Here is a 24,404-nt window from a genome sequence, read left to right as displayed (position 1 = left end):
GAATATGGGGCATCTCTCTCTATTTACCTAATATTTTGATTCTATCCTGACATTTTTCAGTTGGAAGGGCAGTCTATAGCCTATGCGTAACGGTAAAAAAAATAAAAAATTTAAGAATTATTATAATTTTTTTTCAAAAAGGGCACTTTTTTGATGAGGCTCAAAAAGGCAGGTGCTCAAGCACCCCTTGGCCTCTATGTGTGCACGTGCCTGCTGCGCACATACCACCGAGGCAGAGATACAAATAGCCCGTCTTATGTAATTGTGAACAACCGGGCTGTTGCGTTCTATGGCTGTTGCGCGCGTGGTGCGGGATGATGAGCGAGCAGCTGGAGTCGGCACATGCGCAGTGGACTACTCAGCAGCAGCATCAGGGACCAGATGACTCTCGAGAGCTTGCGATGCGAGAAAATGGTGCACGTAAACAGATCGAAGGAGATGGCCTTCTCGCGCTCCCTCAACGCGGGCGTGTCTATTAAACCCGAAGAATAGAACGCGGTTATAGAGAGAAGAACAGAAGATCCTCTATATAACCCGTTATAGACGAGTAAAAGAAAAAAGCACGGACCGCGGAGATGCGACTTCAATAACAGACTTCTTGACATTGGTTTTTGTCTCCTATAACGCGGACGACGTAAGCTGCTGCGAGAAACAGATTTTCTTTTTAAACGGGTTTCCATATTCCATCCCCCATATGACGGGCTTTCTTGTGTAAATGGTCGCTTGTTTCTTGTGGGATGCACATCAGTGTTCTGCCGTACTCGCTCTCCGTCGTAATGGCAGCTCTCTACCAGGGCAGCACGGACACGTCTTCTCCAGATGCATGTCTGGCCTTGAAGGATGTGAGAGAGGTGAAGGAGGAGACCACGTTGGACGAGAAGCTTTTCTTGCTGGCCTGTGAGAAAGGTTAGTAATTGTTATTTTTAATTACCCCCCCTAACCACTGTCCGTTCTCGGTTGGCGGTGTGTTTTGATGCGTGTAGTTGTTGTCCTACTGTTGTTATCGAGGGTTATGACTCTGAGAGACTCATCAGGATCAGGCGAACCATTAGCAGATGCGTCCACCTAGGTCACGTGATACCCTTTTTGTTGTAGGCATGTTCTACATGATGGAACATGGACAGTCGAACTATTGTGCTGGTGTGCTAGATTTTCAGCGGGCAAAATTGGAGCAAGCCAAGAAGAGGACCAGTGAATGCCTCAACAGCTGCATTCGCGCTCTCTCTCTCTCTCTCTCTCTCTCTCTCTCTCTCTCTCTCTCTCTCTCTCTCTCCTCTCTCTCCCTCTCCATCTCTCTCTCTCTCTCTCTCTCGCTCTCTCTCTCTCTCTCTCCCCCTCTCCCTCTCTCTCTCTCTCTCCTCTCTCATCTCTCTCTCTCTCTCTCTCTCTCTCTCTCTCTCTCTCTCTCTCTCTCTCTCTCTCTCTCTCTCTCTCTGGGAGTTTGGCCACAGGGTTAAGTTATATTTAGTGGAGCATGTGCTCTTCCAAAAAGGTTTGTGTCACCTACTTCGGACAAGGAAATAGCAACAAACTGAAAATCCAGGGCAGTGTTTCTGCTATGTTTATAAACCCAAGTCACTCAGAAACTAAATGATAGTGTTTGTACTGTATCCCTATAGTGGGAGTAGAAGTTTAATTGAGCAGCGGGACACTGAGCAGGGGCCGGGGGGAGAGTTTATGTGTGTGTGTGTGTGTGTGTGTGTGTGTGTGTGTGTGTGTGTGTGTGTGTGTGTGTGTGTGTCAGTGTCCTGACCATATACAGTAAAGTCACTCTGGCTCAGTTGTCTGACTTTGTCCTTTGAGGGAGATGTTATTGTTACACATGGCTGGGAGAGAGAGGTTACAGGAGGAGAGAGAAAGAGTAGCCTGTGTTTGTGTTTACGTGTCTGTAGCCGTGTTCATGTGCCCATTCTGTAACTTTTGGAATGTTATGGAATGTTCTCTCGGATTCGATCTCGGATTTATAGAACCCCATATAGCTTTCAGTGGCCATTGTTACATTGTTATTCGAATGTAGATACTATTTAGATATCTGTACATATCCCTTACCTACTCTAACTAGTTACTATATCTATATCTGTACATATCCCTTACCTACTCTACTGGTTATATCTATATCTGTACATATCCCTTACCTACTCTTACTAGCTATGCTGCTGACCAGTACGACAGTACTACCATAGTGTCTTTATACCTGTATCACTGTACATATCAATACTGCAACTCTGTACATACATCTTATTAGCACTATTACTCAGTAGTACTCATTTATATATATATTATACCCAGTTTAATCACCTGTACACTGTATATTACTATTGCACTTTACAGTTTGATTGATTTTTTTTTATTTGAAATCTTTATTTCGAACATGCAATGAATACAAACAAACAATAACAAAAGCAAAACACAACTCAATCTACATGTTCGAAAAGGAGTAGGAAGAAGTATACACTTATTTAATCCTACCCCTTTTCCACTACTCAAATGAGTGTACTATTTTAAAACATAAAAAAAAAAAAAAAAAAAAAAATATATATATATATATATATATATATATATATATATATATATATATATATATATATATATGCAAAACAAAAAAAACTAAAACTATATATGTAAAACATGAAAGAAATCAAATAAAAATGTAAACACTCGTGAATATCAAGTCCCTTCCTCATCCCTGTACCTCGTGAACATCATTTCCTTATACATCAGTTTGAATTGTCTCATGTTTGGACATTGCTTTAGCACCACATTTAGACTGTTCCACAGTTTCACTCCACATATTGAGATGCAGTGTCTTCTCATGGTAGTGCGTACATTTAGAACTTTTAAATTGAGTTCTCCCCTCAGATTATAACCCCCCTCCCTATCAAACATTTGCACTCTGGTTGGATGCCTAACTTCTTTTCATTGCACTGTGTCATAGTAGACTCTGCCTCACGCTCTGCCTGGCTTTTACAGGGCTCTCTGACACAGAGACACAGGCGATGATGGTGAATAGAATACAGACCGGTTTATTGGAGAGAGTGGCAAGATGTAACAAACCAGGACGCCTGATTGCTTTTACAAACGCGTTCGTGTTTCCGGGTTCCCGTTTTGCGCTCTGATTGGCCACGCATGTTTCTGGTCATGTGACATGTGCGCCCAATCGCGTGACGGCAAGTTATTTCCACGGTTAAGCTTAGGCACTCTTTCGAAGTTGGTTAAGGTTAGAGTTTGTCTTAGAGCGTGACGATAGAACGCCAGGTAGTTTGCAGGCTGTTCGACGCGGAAATGGGCAAAGACACAGCTCGTCACGCTATTGGGCGCACATGTCACATGACCAGAAACGTGCATGGCCAATCAGAGCGCAAAAACGGGAACCCAGAAACACGAACGCGTTGGTAAAAGCATAGACGCAACCAGGAGCAGATGTGATGATGTCATGGCAAAGGCTTTCCTCAGTGTGTGTGTGAGGACAGCTGATTTAACCTGTGCTACACTGATTAATTCAATGTGAAACAGGTGACCAGCCACCATCTGCTCCCAGGTCTGATTAGCTTGACCCAGAGCAGGTGTGGCTGCTGAAACCAGGTCTGATTATCTTGACCCAGAGCAGTGTGGCTGCTGAAACCAGGTCTGATTATCTTGACCCAGAGTGTGGCTGCTGAAACCAGGTCTGATTATCTTGACACCTATAGCAGATGTGTGGCTGCTGAAACCAGGTCTGATTATCTTGACCCAGAGCAGGTGTGGCTGCTGAAACCAGGTCTGATTATCTTGACCCAGAGCAGGTGTGGCTGCTGAAACCAGGTCTGATTATCTTGACCCAGATCAGGTGTGGCTGCTGAAACCAGGTCTGATTATCTTGACCCAGATCAGGTGTGGCTGCTGAAACCAGGTCTGATTATCTTGACCCAGATCAGGTGTGGCTGCCACTCCCACACCACATACTGTACTTGTGCTGTATAATGACAATACATTTGAATCTAATCTAATGTTCTGTTCTCATAATTCTATCTCACATGTCAGCGGTTGCACATCCGAGAGGGTTAGAAAGGCCTGTCTTTGCAGTGATGTAAATACCAGGGGAGTTGTGTAGTATTAACGCTGCGTGACAGTAGCGTGTGCACTTGGTCCCTGGGTCCAGGTGACTACTACATGGTGAAGAAGCTGCTGGATGAGAAGCGTCACGGCGAACTCAACCTCAACTGTGTGGACGTGTTGGGCCGCGACGCCGTCACCATCTCCATCGAGAACGCGAACCTGGACATCCTCCAGCTTCTACTGGAGCATGGCTGCCAGGTACTTTACACACACAGACAGACACTCACTCAAACATACACACACAGACACACAACTGGCCCTTTTCACATCATGTTTTGACCTGTCATAGGTGAGTAAAATTCTACCGGGTAGATGACGGAAATGAGAGTTGCCTGTATTGCCATTGTTTACAACCTATCTGAATGTCCGATATTATCGGCCTACCGATATTATTGGCCGATATTGGCATTAAAATGTAATATCGAAAATTATCGGTATCGGTTTTCAAAAAAAAAAAAAATGTTTTACATTTATTTAACCTTTATTTATGCATAATGTTGTGTTAATTCCACGACAAGACATATGTAATGTTATTTACCTGAAATTATTACATTTTGGGGGGGGGGGGGGGGGGGGGGGGGGCATATATCGGTATCGGTTGGTATCGGAAATTAAGAGTTGGACAATATCGGTATATCGGATATCGGTAAAAAAGCCAATATCGAACATCCCTATAAATAATACATATTGATACCGTCGTTACTCATCCGTGGCCAAGGGCTAAACTGGAGCAGGCTTTTTAAAGAGGGGAGCAGGTGTGTAGGGGCTGGAGCCCAAGACCAAACATCCCCGATGGTCTTTATCTCCTACATAACGAGGCCACGCTCTGCATACACCCAAACTCTGCCCACATGGGTTTGGAGAACACAGTACCTTTTCAATTTATATGGTGTGTTTTTATATGAAAATGTTATGTTTTGTCTGATGGTGGTGCTAGGGTTAGGGTTACTACTTTTAGTTGGAAATTGTGTAACTAACTGCAACATAACCATAACCCTAACCTTATCCTAACCATAACGTTAAACCTAACCTTAACATTAACATTAACCTAAACATAAACATAACCATAACATAACCTTAACCTTAACCATAACGTTAACCTAACCCTAACCCTAGCGTTACGTAACATAACCACAAAGTCACAGAAAAGCTAGAAATTGGTGCGCAACTTTTCGTGGCATAAGCTACGAATCGGTTCATTCAGTAAAGGTCAAGGGTTAGCCTAAATCTCTTAGGTTTCTTCCATTAGGGGTCATGAATGTTCACAGCAAATTGTATGGCAATTATTTTTGAGGTATGCTTGGTCGCAAAGAGACAGACAGACAGACAGACAGACAGACAGACAGACAGACAGACAGACAGACAGACAGACAGACAGACAGACAGACAGACAGACAACCGGGGTGAAAACATAACCTCCTTGGAGGTAACAATATACAATATATAGAATAATAAACGATCTATTCAATACTCTACATCTAAGGTTACACCTGTGTGTACCCATCTACGACAAATCAAAATGTGAGCTGTGAAAAGGGCCTATCACTGGCATGCGAAATGACGTCACTCTTTTCCTTGTTCATGGATCAGTTCCCTGGTGACGCGTGGAATGCGCGTTGTGTGATTCCATTTTTGCATTTAGTCTGATTCTATCTGTTATCTATTGTATCTACGTTTCAGTGGAATTGCATTGCTAAGGGACAGCTCGGACCCACGTTTATTTCCTGTTGCAGTGTTTGCTAATATCCTAGAATTATAAGAGGAGGATGGGTCACAGAGGTTATTCAGCACTAGGAGACAATGCCATTTTCAAACCTTTCTATGATGCCACTGACACATCCTCTTCTTACTGTTCTAGCTACAGTACCAGCTAATATCAATAGCTGACAGGAAATCATGTAGTCCGTTGTTTTTGTTGTCAAGTTGAAACCGTCTATTGGCTCTTTCACTTGTCAATTGATTACATCCGCTTCCTGGTGATGTGTGGGTGACAGTGGGGTGACAGTGGCTCAGGAGGTAAAGTGGTCGTCTGGTGATCAGAAGGTTCGCGGTTAGATTCCGGCTCCTCCCAGCAGCGCGACGATGTGTCTTTGAGCAAGACACTTAACCCCCTAACTATTCCCGATGAGCAGGTTGGCACCTTGCATGGTCGCCTCTGCTGTCGGTGTGTGAATGTGTGAGTGAATGGGTGAATGTGAGGCATAGGTTGTAAAGCGCTTTGGATAAAAGTGTTATATAAATGCAGTCCATTTATGTGTGTGGTGTGTGTGATGCCATCTTTACATTTAATCTGATATCTCTTCTAATGTTAACTGCCCTGTTTGTTTGTTTGTTTACTTGTTTGTTTGTTTTTTGCATAGGCGACAGATGCGCTGCTGGTGGCGATAGACTCGGAGGTGGTGGGAGCTGTGGACATCCTTCTCAACCATCGGCCCAGAAGATCCTCCAAACCCTCCATCGCCGTCAGTCTCCTTCTCTGTCACTTATCCGCCTTAAAAATAACACCAGAGTAATCTCTCATCCATCATGTATTCTGCCACGTAAAATAAAGGCACTTTAATTATTTCTATAAAACTACAGTGTTCCTTGGATGTGTTCGAGGAGGCTTTTTACAGTCCTAAGCAATTAATTTAGTTGAATAATGTAAACACACTCAGTCCCAAAACAGTTGGCATTGGCGCAACAAATCCCAGAGAAATACGTAGCAAGCTAAAGTCTTAAATCAATATATGGCATTTTAACTTAGGTCAGCAGTGAAGAGGGGTATTAGATGTGATCTGCTCAGTCGTCCCTACGGACACAATTGGCAGTGTTCGCAGGTGGGAAGCCGGTGGGGTATGAGTCTTTGTCATTGCAAACAGCGACTCCTACTCGGTTCGGTTGGGGCGCCTGTTCATTAGGGAGGGGATCTGGGGAGTAGGGTATATCTGCAGAGCCGCAAGCCCAACGTCTGGGTGGGGCTTCGTGGCTTGTACTCGGTTTGAAGCAGGACTTTGGGGGTTGTACTCGGTTTGACTGTGCGTGGGCGGGGCGTCGTGGCTTGTACCTTGTTTTGTTTCCTTTAAAATCCGGAAGTAGTCAATTTGTGCTGTTTATTTTTAACCCTAACCCTAACCTTAACCCTAACCTTAACCTTAACCTTAACCTTAACCATAACCTTAACCTTAACCTTAACCTTAACACTTTGAGTGCCAGCGACGCGTTTTGTCGTTAGTTCATGCCGCCAGTTGAGTGCCGGCAACGCTATATAGCGTTTGTTTGTCGTATTTTTTTTTATTGGCGATTAGAATTCAATCGAGCCTCACGCTAGTGTTGCAGAGTCTCTCTGAGCTCAATTGGGAAGATACCGCCCCCTATCGTCTCTCCCTGTGTAACTGCACCTCATTAGTTTAGACTGATGAAGGGGGGGGGGGCCAGTTTCCTCAAGTTACTTTTCCGTCAAGCCAACTGAGGAGACCCAAGTTGATCGCCGGCCCTCAGAACAGCGTGGATTATGTATTTCCAGCACCAAACGCTGAATCAATAAACGCGATCGATATTTGGAATGGCGATCAGGAATTGGAATAATCTTTTTGGATAACATCTGATCTGAGGTAAGGAATCTATTTTACCAGTCTTGGGGTAATCAGAGCTTTTTTCACAGATATATCAACGTGTCCCATATGTGTGTGTGTGTGTGTGTGTGTGTGTGTGTGTGTGTGTGTGTGTGTGTGTGTGTGTGTGTGTGTGTGTGTGTGTGTGTAAATAGGGCGAAAAATGACAACGTTTTTGTGTATGCCAGAATATTCCAGTAAATGCTGTTTATCACGGAATCTATATATTTTCCTGAAAAACGAGGGCTTTTCAAAATGCTATAAAACGGAAATGAATCGATTAAAAAACAATCCGTTTCGACAATGTTGACTGCAAACAAGTCATTGATAAGCGACGGGCAGATTAGACACATAGCCATAATTTAAGACAGAGATTATGCGTTCACAACGCTATCATTGAAGTGGGTGCTGGCATTTAACCACGTTTTACCATGTTCACCAGTGGTAATCAAGTGTTAACCTTAACCCTAACCTTAACCTTAACCCTAACCCTAACCTGCAACACGGAACACAGAAATGCAAATGCTGTCGAGCCCTCACTGCTTGTAAAAATAAACAGCACAAACTGACTACTGCACAGTCAAACCGAGTACAAGCCCGAATGCACAGTCAAACCGAGTACAAGCCCCGAAGTCCCGCCTCAAACCGAGTACAAGCCACGAAGCCCCGCCTCAAACCGAGTACAAGCCACGAAGCCCCGCCCAGACGTTGGGCTTGCGGCTCTGCAGATATCCCCTATTGGATCTGGGGGAGATAGCATGAACCTCCCACGTGTTACGTTCCCCCAGTGAAACTCTTCGCTGTCAGGTGAAAAGTAGCGGCTGGCGACTCCACATGAATCGGAGGAGGCATGTGGTAGTCTACACCCTCCCCAGACCGACAGTAGGGCAATGTGCCCAATAACCAGGAAGGGAACGACTAAATTGGGGGATGGGAGGAAAGAGAGAAAGGCTCAAAAAAATTTAAAGATGTGATCTGTAACCTCCTTTTTGTAACAATGTCAAAGTCGGTTTTCAAGTGAAACGCTTCAGATGTTTCACCGGTGCACATGTCCCTCGTCTGGTTCAGAAACTGATGCAGCGCATCCAGAACCCAGAGTATTCAACCACCATGGACGTGGCCCCTGTCATCCTGGCAGCCCACAGGAACAACTACGAGATCCTGACCATGCTGCTGAAGCAGGACATCTCTCTGCCTCGGCCTCATGCTGTGGGCTGCGAGTGCACCCTCTGCAACGCCAAGAACAAGAAGGACAGCCTCCGCCACTCCAGGTACAAGAAGAAGATTGTTTTATTGTCAATGTGCACAAGGCAATTTCAATTAGTCTTTCCCTCCTAGTTACACATACACACAGTCCTCATATCCCTCCTAGTTACTAGGGCTGTCTTAAATACTTCGAAGCTTCGAAGCTTCGTTCGATGGCACAAGCTTCGAACATAAAAAAAAAATCGAAGTAAAAAAAATATATATATTTGTGTGTGTGTGTGTGTGCATGGGGCCATTGGGTGGGGCCGGGGGACAAATACACTGGAGGAAAGTAACCCAGCTCAGCACTGCCCAAATTATATCATCACTATTGCCTGTTTGAAGGATATCATCCTCAAACACATATACACCTACATGCCTTGTAGAATTCCACACATAAGAAAGAAAGATACTGGGATGAATAAACAAAATAGGAAATAAATGTAGAAATGCATGCAATACATAAATAAATATGAATCTCCATATATGAAATAGAATATTTAGATAAGGTGCTACTGAGATGTTTTGGTGAGTTCTTTGTTTTTTTGTGGAAGTAGCCCTTCTTAAAAATGCATGAACATTCACTGATAATTGGTCTGTAGTGGAGTCTACAAGGTCTACATTGCCGGACCATGTAGAATCCGGACCTTGTAGACTGACAAAATTCTGTGCATAGTTTAGTCTACACAGGCCATATTTCAAATAATCAAAATCTTACTTCATTCATCTTAAACATTCTTGATTTGGGGGATTGGTAGTTCCCATGAAATCTGAAGTTGTTCAAACGACAACAGCGATCCACCTTGAATTAAATCACACAGCCGAGTGAAACCTTGTTGGAAACAGTCACGAAAGGGGCTACTTAATTCATTAATCCAATCCACTTTATTTATAGAGCACATTTAAAAACAAGAAAGTTTACCAAAGTGCTGTACAAGTCCCACAACATAAGAAAAAAAAAGAAAAAAATTATAAAAAATAAATTAAATTAAATAAAAAATAAATATTCCGAAGCTTCGAATTAAAATCGAAGCTCGGCCCCGAAGCTTCGATTGCCAAAAAAAGCTTCGAAGGTCAGCCCTACTAGTTACACATACACACAGTTCTCATATCCCTCCTAGTGACACATACACACAGTCCTCATATCCCTCCTAGTTACACATACACGGCCCTCTTATACCTCCTAGTTACACATACACACAGTCATCATATCCCTCTTAGTTACACACACACGGCCCTCTTATACCTCCTAGTTACACATACACACAGTCATCATATCCCTCTTAGTTACACACACACACAGTTCTCATATCCCTCCTAGTTACACACACACACAGTTCTCATATCCCTCCTAGTGACACGTACACACAGTCCTCATATCACTCCTAGTGACACGTACACACAGTCCACCACACATATGCATTTCATCAGAGAGGTCAGAGCGCAGGGCCACCCACAGTGCAGTGCCCCCCTGGAGCAGTTTTGGGTTTCAGTGCCTTGCTCAAGGGCACTTAGGCAGGATGGTGGGCACCGTAGATACCAGTCACCCTTCAGTCACTAGTTCACAGCTGGAATACACCCTCCTGTCAGTGGCGGGGATCGAACCAGCAACCTTTCGGTTACTGTCCGGCCTCTTTACCTCTAGGGCTAGGCCATCTTGCCTGTTCAGTAGAGTCGCCCAACATCCAGATTATTATTATTATTATTATCATTATTAATAATAATGATAATAATAATAATCATAATAATAATAATAAATATTTTGGAGTGATTCGTTCCTGTATGTAGAGAGGTGCGTGTCCGTTTATACAGTTATGGGTGAGCAACAGGATTTTGTAATTGATCTGGGATGAGACGGGGAGCCAATGTAGTGAGTGGAGGGGGTTATGTGCTCATGGTTACAGACTCTCATCAGGTTCCTGGCAGCGCTGTTCTGGATGTATTGCAGCTTCCAGATGCTCTTGCCAGGAATCCCGATGAAGAGTCCGTTACTGTAGTTCAGTCTTAAGGAGACAAAGGCATGCACACGCTTCTCTGCATCTGACAGGGTTAAAATGGGACGGAGTTTGGAAATATTTCTGAGGTGATAGAATGAGGTCTTGCAGAGGTGTTTTATGTGGTCGCTGAAGGTCAGGTGGGGGTCAAACCGAACCCCCAGATTTGTGACTGAGGGGGAGAGGGGGATGACCTGGCCATCAAAAGTGAGATGGGATATGGGTGAAGACTGAAACATGATTTAATGAGACCAGGTTCCAAGGCATTTTTCAAAACTAGGTCCAACAGTTTAAGAACCTCTACCCCTAAGAAACTGACCTATCTCAAAACCCTCTTTTCTGGATCCTCCAGTCACGACTGGTGCATGTGAAGGGTTGTTTTGATCCTCGCTCTGGTATGTAAGGAGCATGAAAACAGTTATGAATCATTTGCGCTGTCAAAGAGGGAACTTGTTTACAGGGTAGGGTCCTTTGAAACACTTGACCGGCTGACTGCACAGGACATAATTTAGTTGATAGCATCGGTAACTGAGTCTCCCTTTTTGCTATGCTCGTCCGCTTGATTTACCGCCAGCCACCTGTGTTCCTGAACCTACCCGCGGTCACTGACAGAGATATCAAACAGAGAGAACTGGGTAATTGGGAGAGTAAAGCATGAATAGATGTGTCCCTCGTCTGTGATGATAGCGTGGAGCAGTCGGACAGCGATTGGCTTGGAGTTATTGTGCTTTCAGCAGGGCAGCGTAGCCTCCCACGCAGCAGCTAAACCAATCATAAAAACAACATGGCATGTCAGAACGGCCCAGAGATTTAATGCAGAAACAAAGTGGATAAACAGTGGATAAAGGGTGAATGTATATCAACCGCTCAATGATTTCTGCCGTCCTCTGCTATTTCCCCTTATTATTCCTACCTTGTTTTGTCCTCTTCTATCTGTCGTATATATAGAGACTACATCCCCACTCACAGAAGAGGACATACGCTAGACCTCGTCCTTTCTGTTGGCCTCTCCATCAGTGGTGTTGATACTACGAAGGCCCATATGGATTGTGATCTTTAATTAATCTCTGCCCTCCCTCACCACTGACAATCAACGCCCTGTTCATCTCTCGCTACATCAGTGCCCAGACAGCCACCAAGTTCTCCTCCGCGTTCTCCGCCGCTGCCCAAAACACAGCTGGCGAGACGATGTCTTCGGACCCGGAAGAACTCACCACCATCTTCAACTCCACCTGCCGGTCTATTCTAGACACCATCGCTTCTATGACCCTGAAGAAATCAAAGCCCACGGCTTCCCCCTGGCTAACCGAGTCCACCAGAGCCCAGAGGAGGGTCTGGAGGCAGGCTGAATGCAGGTGGAAGAAGGACAGGCTGCAGGTCTCACTGGAGATACTGTAACTCTGGGAGAGTCAGAAGACCTACCAGAGAGTGGTAAAAGACAAGAGAGACAAATACTTTGCTACTCTAATTACCAACAACACACAAAATCCCAGAGTTCTATTCCGGACTATTATGTTATTCACCCCCCTCCCACCGCTGTCCAGGATCCATCCCCCGCTAAGTGTGAGGAATTTCTGTCATTTTTCTCAGAAAAAGTGGAGACCATCAAAAGAAATATCCCACATCCCACACAGGAGTTAGCCATTACTCAGGGATGCTCATCCACCCTCGCCAGTTTTGAGCCCATTACCCTCTCATCCCTCTCTGAGATCATCTCCTCACTGAGGCTAGCTTCAACCCCCCTGGAATCCCTGCCCCCCTCCACAAGGAGGTTTTTGACCTTGGGTCCACACATCCGTGGGTCCACACATCCTCGCTATTGTCAACAACTCACTGGCCACTGATACCATTCCATCCTGCCTCAAACAAGCAGTGGTTCAACCTCTCCTCAAAAAACCCAGCTTAGACCCCACTCTCCTCAGTAATTACCGGCCCCTCTCAAAACTGTCAAAACTAGTTAGCTGCTTTCTCATTTCCTATAGGGAGGTGTAGTGGTTACGTCATTGCTGTTTTTCCGTGTTCCAACACAATGTATTTCCCCATTGCCCATTTCTAAATCGTCTCATTTAAAACAAATAAAGCATTAACATTTGCATGGTGTACCTTTCTGTTCGTATTCATCCACAATCTATAGCTCAACATGAAAATATTCGCTATTAATCATAAAAAAAAATCGCCGAATTTTATTTCAACCAAAAATGCTTAAACAATAATGTTAGTGATAGAAGGGAACTCATTTTGTGCAAAAATGGAAAGCTTTTCAATTTCCATGCGGCAGAATTGTTACAATAGCCGATAATCCATTTTCCCAACGATAAATTCCTATACGGGTGGACCTCGCAGGCGGTCCAAAGAGACGTCAGACTACACCTCTCTATTGTGTTGGCTATCCTTCCGGTCAGGCTTTGTTATATTAAAGTGTAGCGCTGTTCCCTGCCCTGTTCAGCTTTTTGCCTTTCCATTTTGGTTTTAGGCTACTGGCTTATTTAGCACTTTATTTTCTAGTAGCTGAGCCTTTTATTGTAGTGTGTTTCTTTTCATGACAGTTTTCTTTTGTTTCCTTTTGAACTATCATTAGTCCACTACTACACATAAACTCCCTTAGTGGAGGTTTATTGTTATTTAGGTTATTTGTATGAACTCCGTTATTAGGAGGTGCCTTTGTGGCTTATTTAAGTTTTTCCATAATACCTCTTTGAGTGTTAAAATAAAAATGTTGAGGCTTCCACCTGTAAAGGTTGTTTTTTGTTGTTTACTTTTCCCCTTCTCCTTATGGTCTGCTTAGCAGTTTAGTGGTTATTCGTTATACAAATAACTTAAAGTCCCTATTATTTGCTAGTGACCCAAACACCCGCAGCCCTCACAGTGTGGTCCTACTGATTGGACTGAGATTTGCGATGGGATCTTTCCAAACTGTACTCAATTTCCAATCATGCGCAACATTTAACAAATATCCGTAGGATCTATTATACACCTGTTGGCCTCCAGAAGATGTTTCCCAACAGCTCCAACCTCTGTTATAAATATAAATCTCATAAAGGTACATTTGTTTCGGTCATGTGACCACATCCAGATGTTCTGGAAAGAGGTTCATTCTGTGATTCAGGCGATTACTGGCAAACGGTTTATACTGACTGCTTCCTTGTACTTCTTAAATCACGGTTGGGTGGACGATCTCTTTGATACGGACATCAAATCTCTGTTAACAAGTCTTTTGGCCAGAAAATGTATCCTACTGTGATGGTCCGTTCCACAGGTTCCTGCAGTCGACATGTGTATATCACAGATGTCTGCTCTTCTCCATCTGGAGAAACCGACTGACGATCTTAAATCTTAAATACAAGTTTTGGAAAATCTCTTAGAGAGACTTACTGTAGAAGATTTTCGAGAGACTCTGACTCACTTGATTAGGCTTGTAATGTGACGGCTGATTGCTTTATCTGCAAGCGACACTTACAGGTTCCATACGGTACTCTTATAGAATCTGTTTTGTATATTTGTAATTGTATATATTTAAATGTTTCCTTTCTACATAGTGCAGCATTGGTTGTTGTTTTGGGGTGGGATTTTATTGTCAAATGTTATGTGTTTCAAATTCAAAAACAAATGAAGAAAAAAAAGGTACATACACTGGAATTTCCCTCAGTATTAATACTCTGTCTGTCTGTCTGTGTCTGTCTGGATGTCTATATATCTATATATTTCTGTCTGTCTGTCTGTCTGTCTGTCTGTCTGTCTGTCTGTCTGTCTGTCCGTCCATCTATCTATCTCTAGGTTTCGTCTGGACATCTACAGGTGTTTGTCCAGCCCCTCATTGATCATGCTGACGGAGGAGGATCCCATCCTCAGAGCGTTTGAGCTGAGTACTGACTTGAAGGAGCTGAGTCTGGTGGAGGTGGAGTTCAGGTACCATCTTCATTCTGTTGTCGTTTCTGCTGCCAGAGAGCATGTCTCTCTCTCTCAGCGCACACAGACTCACACATATGCACGGAAATGTGGGCACACACACACACACACACACACACACACACACACACACACACACACACACATTCAATGTACCACATAAATCACATGTCCCACAGGGTGGAACAGATAGAAATCTCAATCCTTCTTATGAGTAAAACAAATATTCTTTCATGTCTGATCTCCATGCTACAGGAATGACTATGAGGAGCTCGCCAAGAAGTGTAAGATGTTTGCCAAGGACCTGCTGGCTCAAGCTCGAAACTCCAGGGAGCTCGAAGTCATCCTCAACCACACGTCCAACGAGGACAATGTGGACAAGAGAGGCTTGATGGAGGAACGCATGAACCTCAGCCGACTCAAGCTGGCCATCAAGTACAACCAAAAGGAGGTGAGTGAGAGATGCAGTCAGGCCCCTGGTCGTAGGCCGTACATGCCATCCAGCCGCCAGGCCAAGAGATTATGGAGGGGAAAGGAAGAAAACCTTGACTGTAGAGGAAAACCTTGCACTGAATCTGGACTGAAGTCAAAGTTCATGATGTATCTAGGTGTGCTTTAAGAGAGTTCATGATGTATCTAGGTGTGCTTTAAGAGAGTTCATGATGTATCTAGGTGTGCTTTAAGAGAGTTCATGATGTATCTAGGTGTGCTTTAAGAGAGTTCATGTTATGGTTTGTAACCGACCCCAATCGCACAACACAAGACAGGTATGAGAGTAAGCCAAGAACTGGGCATTTATTGAAACACACAGAAAACGGCACTGTCCCTTTAAGGGAGAACACAAATTACTGGAAAACAAGAAATGGGAAAAAGGCACAGTGCCTTTAAGAGGCGAGCTGGCTAAGGGGAAGGCTAAGGGAAACAGGACAGGGCAAGGGACAAGGGCAGGAACTGGGAGGACTAGGAGGACTGGACAGGGATGACTAGGAGGACTAGGAGGACTGGACAGGGAGGACTAGGATGACTAGGAGGACTGGACAGGGAGGACTAGGAGGACTAGAGAGGGGAAACAGGGACAGAGGCCCGCGGAGGCGGGCTGGGGACAGGGAGGACTAGGAGGACTAGAAGGACTGGACAGGGAGGACTAGAAGACTGGGATACAAGCATTAGAAGAATGTTGCTGCTCTGCAGCTTCTCCCGGGAAGGTTCGTCTGAGGAATCTGACAGTGACGTCAGAGCCGCTCTGCAGAATCCTCTCGGCAGCTCTCCGAGGTGGTAAACGGGACAGAGAGGGAGAGAGAGAGCGGGTTAGCTCAGAGTACAGTTGGGAACAGAGCAGGTGACAGGAGAAGTGACTTGTCCCAAAACAGATACTCCAGTGACTGAATCTTCGGTGTAATACACACTGTGAGTAAAGTCCAACAACAATCCACGTGATAGAATCTTCGGTGCAAATAGACACAGTGAGCGAAGTTCCAATAATAATCCAAGGTGATAATATCTTCGGTGCAAATACACACAGTGAGCGATGTTCCAATAATAATCCAAGGTGATAATATCTTCGGTGTGAATACACACAGTGAGCAAAGTTCAAGCAAATATTATCCCAAATGAACAATCCAAAAAAGCAGGCACAGGATGAGTGACAGTCTGAACAAAGCAGGATCTCTTCAGTGTTTAAACAACACACGAAAAACGATAGGGTCAAAAGACAGTCTTGCAAAACTCACCCTGGCGCTGTGCGTAAAGAGAGCAGGATCAAACAGGGCGAGCGCGTCGTTACGGGGAACGGGTTGTCCAAGCGGAGGTTGGAGTGGTGCGCGACTGCTTGGAGTACGCGCCGGTACGGAGAGCGCAACTGGCTCGGAGGTCTGGATGCGCGTCTGGATGCGCGTCTGGAGTGAAGAGCGCGTCTGCTGCGCGGAGGTCTGGATGCGCGTCTGGATGCGCGTCTGGAGTGAAGAGCGCGTCTGCTGCGCGAAGGTCTGGATGCGCGTCTGGACGTCTGCTGCGCGGAGGTCTGGATGCGCGTCTGGGCGTCTGCTGCGCGGAGGTCTGGATGCGCGTCTGGACGTCTGCTGCGCGGAGGTCTGAAGTGGAACACTGGAATACCTCCCGTGGAAGTTTAGAGAGCGCAGTCCAGTGTCTCCTTCCAGGCAAACGGCGACAGGAGGCGAAGGCTTGAGCGCATCTCACGCCGGAGATGAAAACAGCATAACAGACAGAAACCGAAAACCCCCGTAGGAGCCTTTAGACAGAGAACCTCCCGAAGGAGTCTTGGTGATAGAGATATGATACGGAACGACCCGACAAGGCTAGAGGGGAAGAGCGAGGTACTTAAAGCCCACAGGGGAACTAATTAGAATACCCATCAGGTGCGTGAAGGTAATTGATACTAGAACTAGAAGTGTGTGTTCGGCACCAGACCAATCAAACACATAATGACAGGTAGTCCAAGGGTGTGGCTGCTGAAGAGCAAACGAACGCGAGGGTGGGGGCTAGTGAGGTGAGGAGAATGCAATTGATTAACAGAAAACTAAAGGAACAGAGCGAGTAGGCTTAAAGGAACAGAGCGAGTAGGTGAGCAACGGACAAAAACCTCACAGTTCATGATGTATCTAGGTACAGTACGCTTTAAGAGAGTTCATGATGTATCCGTGGCAAGGTTGTTTTGGCTTTTATTCCATTTTAATAACCTACTCAATGTCACAGAGCGGCACTGCAGATTTACCCTACTCTTGGAATTTGGAAAAGTGCATTACCGGCCAGATCCTCGTAGGGGCGCTATCTTGATAATGCAGTGTTCCCTGTGGCAGAACGGTGTTTTATTTTTTTGGATCTCGAATGGACTTTCCTGTTAGGGTGAATCTATGCGTGTAGCATGTAGCATGGAATACGTTTTGGGAGCTGAATTCAGTGTGCAGTAAAGGAATATAGCATCAGCCAATGGCCATATGGATCTACCAGATGGCGATCGATAACTGGGAAATCCTTTTTGCAGTCCAACCGGCCACAGGTAAGATCTTTTTCACGTAAATTACATGCTGATCAGGCCTTGTTATCATACCCAACCAGGCGATCAGCGAATGTGGCTACTGAGGCTAACGCCGTTATTGGTAATCAATAATCAGAAACGACGTCCCCCGCCCCCCGCCCCCCCCCCTTTCATGCATTCATGGTGGAACATTATATCGATCATATGCATTTAGATTTTTAGCTCTAGCTTCTGTAGGGCCGAAATGCCATTTGATTTAACGTTATTAGCTTAGCAGCCTGTATCTCGTTTTGCAGGAAATATACCAGACCAATCCCATATAACGCTTATATTCAAGACGCTATAAAATGGGAACGTATTGATGACATTTTTTTTTCTTTAAGCCATTTTGAAGGGACGGTTTATAGTGTCAATTGACAATGAGAATGGAAAATATTTGATCAAAAAAAAATTTACAATGAGAATGGACAGATAGCAATAATATAAAGTATAGATTTAGCTCTACAAACAGCCTCACGCACAATGAAACCGTATTATGATATACTGGCCTTATAGAGTGGGGCCGTCTAATACCCGTGGCCGTCAATGTGTTAAGAGAGTTCATGATGTATCTAGGTACACTTTAAGAGAGGTCATGATGTATCTAGGTACACTTTAAGAGAGTTCATGATGTATCTACACTTTAAGAGAGGTCATGATGTATCTACACTTTAAGAGACTTCATGATGTATCTAGGTACACTTTAAGAGAGTGCATGATGTATCTAGGTACACTTTAAGAGTTCATGATGTATCTAGGTACACTTTAAGAGAGTTCATGATGTAACTAGGTACACTTTAAGAGAGTGCATGATGTATCTAGGTACACTTTAACAGAGTTCATGATGTATCTAGGTACACTTTAAGAGAGTTCATGATGTATCTACACTTTAAGAGAGTTCATGATGTATCTAGGTACACTTTAAGAGAGTTCATGATGTATCTACACTTTAAGAGAGTTCATGATGTATCTAGGTACACTTTAAGAGAGTTCATGATGTATCTAGGTACACTTTAAGAGAGTTCATGATGTATCTAGGTACACTTTAAGAGAGTTCATGATGTATCTACACTTTAAGAGAGTTCATGATGTATCTAGGTACACTTTAAGAGAGTTCATGATGTAACTAGGTACACTTTAAGAGAGTACATGATGTATCTAGGTACGCTTTAAGAGAGTTCATGATGTATCTAGGTACACTTTAAGAGAGTTCATGATGTATCTAGGTACACTTTAAGAGAGTTCATGATGTATCTAGGTACACTTTAAGAGTTCATGATGTATCTAGGTACACTTTAAGAGAGTTCATGATGTATCTAGGTACACTTTAAGAGAGTTCATGATGTATCTAGGTACACTTTAAGAGAGTTCATGATGTATCTACACTTTAAGAGAGTTCATGATGTATCTAGGTACACTTTAAGATAGTTCATGATGTATCTAGGTACGTTGTGTCCAATTGTGCGTTCGGCTGAACGTGTCACTCTTTGTAGTGTGCTTTGGTCTTGTGCAGTGCTATTCCCAAACCAGGAGGTGATGTTGCCGGTCAAGATGCTCTCTATTGTACATGAGTAGAAGTTCTTAAGGATCTTCTGGCTGACTTGGAACTTCCTTAGGCGCCTGAGGAAGTAGAGGCGTTGTCGTGCCTTCTTCACAACACTGTTAATGTGTGTGGTCCATGTCAAGTCCTCGGATATGTAGGCTCCGAGGTACTTAAAGCTGTTGACTCTCTCAACCGGTGCCCCGTCGATGCTGAGGGGGCTGTAGTCCTTGACCCCCGACCTCCTGAAGTCCACAATCATCTCCTTTGTTTTGCTGACGTTCAGGGAGAGGCTGTTTTCCTGGCACCATCCCGCCAGGACCTTGACCTCTTCCAGGTAGGCCCTCTCGTCGTTGGCAGAGATCAGGCCCACCACCACTGTGTCGTCAGCAAATTTGACGATTGTATTGCTACTCCGCTGAGCCACACAGTCGTGTGTGTACAGGGAGTAGAGGAGGGGACTCAGAACACAGCCCTGGGGGGCCCCTATGTTGAGGGTGATGGATGAGGAGGTGCAGTTGCCTGCTCTCACCACCTGGGGTCTGCCAGTCAGGAAGTCCAAGACCCACTGGCAGAGGTCATAGCCCAAGCCCAGGTCCCTGAGCTTGGCTATGAGTATGGAGGGGACTATGGTATTGAATGCCGAGCTGTAGTCGATGAATAGCATTCTCACATAGTTCCCCTGCCTCTTGTCCAGGTGTGCTGCTGCTGTGTGCAGCACATGGGATATGGCGTCCTCCGTGGACCTGTTGGGGCGGTATGCAAATTGCAGGGGGTCCATGTTTATGGGGAGGGAGGAGCAGATGTAGCCCTTTACTAGCTTCTCGAAGCACTTCATGGCTATGGAGGTGAGAGCTACAGGGCGGTAGTCGTTGAGGCAAGCAGGCTTGGATTTTTTGGGTACAGGGATAATAGTGGACTTCTTCAGGCAGGTGGGGATGACAGCCTGTTCTAAGGACAGGTTAAATATGTCAGTGAATACTGGGGCCAGTTGGTCGGCACAGACTTTTAGGACGCGGCCGGGGATGCCGTCTGGACCTGCTGCCTTCCTGATATTCACTTTTTTAAAGGTCCGCCTCACCTCATGCTCTGTTACCCTGAACACTGCGCCTCCATCAGCAGCCGACCCCCCCCCCCCCCATTGCCGAGGCTTGTGAGCTGGTGTTGTTATTACCAGCATCAAACCTCGCATAGAAGGTATTGAGGTCATTTGCTAAGGAGATGTCACTGTTCAGTTTGGGGGAGGCGCCTTTGTAGTCTGTCATCGTTTTGAGCCCCTGCCACATAGCTCTAGAGTCAGCTTGTTCAAACTGGAGTTCAATTTTATCCCTGTAGCGTCGTTTGGCCTCTAGATACTTTTTCACGTTAGGGCAAGGCTAAGAGAATCATTAAAGACTCCAGTCACCCGAACAACTGCCTCTTTGAACTGCTGCGGTCAGGCAAGCGATACAGGAGTCTCAAGGCGAGCACAGAAAGACTCAGAAGAAGCTTCTATCCCCAGGCCATCAGGCTGCTAAACGAACAATGAATGAACACTACACAACAACAACCACCAAACGCACATAGCACACACATCCACACGCACACACTCACTTTAAACAAACACACTGTAGCACCCACTCCACACACTTATAGCACACACCCACTTTAAACAAACACACTGTAGCACCCACTCCCCACACTTTATATTTATGGATGAAGGATTGCACTACAACTCGTACACCTTACTGTAAAATTGTACCTAAAATTGTACCTCATCCCATTTCTGCTTTGCACTAGATAGTACTGTACATTAGTACACTGCATAGTATTGTGTATTGTATATTATATGGTAACTCAGAACATTGTACATATGTCTATACCGAACACTGTGACCTCATTTTCTTCTTCTAAATTCATGCTATATTATGTTATTATGTTATTTGATACTATCTTGTCTAGCACAGTCTCTGGAGCGTAACAGTAAGAAGCATTTTGTATGAAAGTATTCTGTACTTCTGTATGACAACTATTAAAGAACTTGAACTTGAACTTGACTTGAACTTTAAGAGAGTTCATGATGTGTCTAGGTACACTTTAAGAGAGTTCATGATGTATCTAGGTACACTTTAAGAGAGTGCATGATGTGTCTAGGTACACTTTAAGAGAGTTCATGATGTATCTAGGTACACTTTAAGAGAGTTCATGATGTATCTACACTTTAAGAGACTTCATGATGTATCTAGGTACACTTTAAGAGAGTTCATGATGTATCTAGGTACACTTTAAGAGAGTTCATGATGTATCTAGGTACACTTTAAGAGAGTTCATGATGTATCTACACTTTAAGAGACTTCATGATGTATCTAGGTACACTTTAAGAGAGTTCATGATGTATCTAGGTACACTTTAAGAGTTCATGATGTATCTAGGTACACTTTAAGAGAGTTCATGATGTATCTAGGTACACTTTAAGAGAGTTCATGATGTATCTAGGTACACTTTAAGAGACTTCATGATGTATCTACACTTTAAGAGAGTTCATGATGTATCTAGGTACACTTTAAGAGAGTTCATGATGTATCTACACTTTAAGAGAGTTCATGATGTATCTAGGTACACTTTAAGAGAGTTCATGATGTATCTAGGTACACTTTAAGAGAGTTCATGATGTATCTAGGTACACTTTAAGAGAGTTCATGATGTATCTACACTTTAAGAGACTTCATGATGTATCTAGGTACACTTTAAGAGAGTTCATGATGTATCTAGATGTGCTTTAAGAGAGTTCATGATGTATCTAGGTACACTTTAAGAGAGTTCATGATGTATCTAGATGTGCTTTAAGAGAGTTCATGATGTATCTAGGTACACTTTAAGAGAGTTCATGATGTATCTAGATGTGCTTTAAGAGAGTTCGTGATGTATCTAGGTACACTTTAAGAGAGTTCATGATGTATCTAGATGTGCTTTAAGAGAGTTCATGATGTATCTAGGTACACTTTAAGAGAGTTCATGATGTATCTAGGTACACTTTAAGAGAGTCCATGATGTATCTAGGTACACTTTAAGAGAGGTCATGATGTATCTAGGTACACTTTAAGAGAGTTCATGATGTATCTAGGTACACTTTAAGAGAGTTCATGATGTATCTAGGTACACTTTAAGAGAGTTCATGATGTATCTAGGTACACTTTAAGAGAGTTCATGATGTATCTAGGTACACTTTAAGAGAGGTCATGATGTATCTAGGTACACTTTAAGAGAGTTCATGATGTATCTACACTTTAAGAGACTTCATGATGTATCTAGGTACACTTTAAGAGAGTTCATGGTGTAGCTAGGTACACTTTAAGAGAGTTCATGATGTATCTAGGTACACTTTAAGAGACTTCATGATGTATCTAGGTACACTTTAAGAGAGTTCATGATGTATCTACACTTTAAGAGAGTTCATGATGTATCTAGGTACACTTTAAGAGACTTCATGATGTATCTAGGTACACTTTAAGAGTTCATGATGTATCTAGGTACACTTTAAGAGAGTTCATGATGTATCTAGGTACACTTTAAGAGAGTTCATGATGTATCTAGGTACACTTTAAGAGAGTTCATGATGTATCTACACTTTAAGAGAGTTCATGATGTATCTAGGTACACTTTAAGAGAGTTCATGATGTATCTAGGTACACTTTAAGAGAGTTCATGATGTATCTACACTTTAAGAGAGTTCATGATGTATCTAGGTACACTTTAAGAGAGTTCATGATGTATCTAGGTACACTTTAAGAGAGTTCATGATGTATCTAGGTACACTTTAAGAGAGTTCATGATGTATCTAGGTACACTTTAAGAGTTCATGATGTAACTAGGTACACTTTAAGAGAGTTCATGATGTATCTAGGTACACTTTAAGAGAGTTCATGATGTATCTAGGTACACTTTAAGAGAGTTCATGATGTATCTAGGTACACTTTAAGAGAGTTCATGATGTATCTAGGTACACTTTAAGAGAGTTCATGATGTATCTAGGTACACTTTAAGAGTTCATGATGTATCTAGGTACACTTTAAGAGAGTTCATGATGTATCTAGGTACACTTTAAGAGAGGTCATGATGTATCTAGGTACACTTTAAGAGAGTTCATGATGTATCTAGGTACACTTTAAGAGAGTTCATGATGTATCTACACTTTAAGAGAGTTCATGGTGTATCTAGGTACACTTTAAGATAGTTCATGATGTATCTAGGTACACTTTAAGAGTTAATGATGTATCTAGGTACACTTTAAGAGTTAATGATGTATCTAGGTACACTTTAAGAGTTCATGATGTATCTAGGTACACTTTAAGAGAGTTCATGATGTATCTAGGTACACTTTAAGAGAGTTCATGATGTATCTAGGTACACTTTAAGAGAGTTCATGATGTATCTACACTTTAAGAGAGTTCATGATGTATCTAGGTACACTTTAAGAGAGTTCATGATGTATCTAGGTACACTTTAAGAGAGTTCATGATGTATCTACACTTTAAGAGAGTTCATGATGTATCTAGGTACACTTTAAGAGAGTTCATGATGTATCTAGGTACACTTTAAGAGAGTTCATGATGTATCTAGGTACACTTTAAGAGAGTTCATGATGTATCTAGGTACACTTTAAGAGTTCATGATGTAACTAGGTACACTTTAAGAGAGTTCATGATGTATCTAGGTACACTTTAAGAGAGTTCATGATGTATCTAGGTACACTTTAAGAGAGTTCATGATGTATCTAGGTACACTTTAAGAGAGTTCATGATGTATCTAGGTACACTTTAAGAGAGTTCATGATGTATCTAGGTACACTTTAAGAGTTCATGATGTATCTAGGTACACTTTAAGAGAGTTCATGATGTATCTAGGTACACTTTAAGAGAGGTCATGATGTATCTAGGTACACTTTAAGAGAGTTCATGATGTATCTAGGTACACTTTAAGAGAGTTCATGATGTATCTACACTTTAAGAGAGTTCATG

The 24,404-nt window shown here is 43.4% G+C and overlaps 1 protein-coding gene across 1 annotated transcript in view; it reads left to right on the top strand.

Moving 5' to 3' along the window:
• Nucleotides 1-737: 737 nt before the first annotated feature.
• Nucleotides 738-24,404, top strand: part of trpc1 (transient receptor potential cation channel, subfamily C, member 1) — a gene marked incomplete at both ends in the record, with an annotated part of 85,350 nt that continues 61,683 nt past the window's right edge. Inside the window, 6 exons of the mRNA XM_084326211.1 lie at nucleotides 738-906; nucleotides 4,139-4,293; nucleotides 6,456-6,557; nucleotides 8,757-8,959; nucleotides 14,702-14,833; nucleotides 15,089-15,284. Of these exons, the coding sequence (XP_084182337.1) occupies nucleotides 738-906; nucleotides 4,139-4,293; nucleotides 6,456-6,557; nucleotides 8,757-8,959; nucleotides 14,702-14,833; nucleotides 15,089-15,284 (957 nt within the window). The remainder of the gene's footprint in view (nucleotides 907-4,138; nucleotides 4,294-6,455; nucleotides 6,558-8,756; nucleotides 8,960-14,701; nucleotides 14,834-15,088; nucleotides 15,285-24,404) is intronic.

The sequence above is a fragment of the Notolepis coatsorum genome (assembly GCF_963971535.1).
Source record: "Notolepis coatsorum genome assembly, chromosome: 12".
Classification (NCBI taxonomy): domain Eukaryota; kingdom Metazoa; phylum Chordata; class Actinopteri; order Aulopiformes; family Paralepididae; genus Notolepis; species Notolepis coatsorum.
The sequence above is the reverse complement of the archived record's forward strand: the minus strand, read 5'-3'. Positions and strand labels throughout refer to the sequence as shown.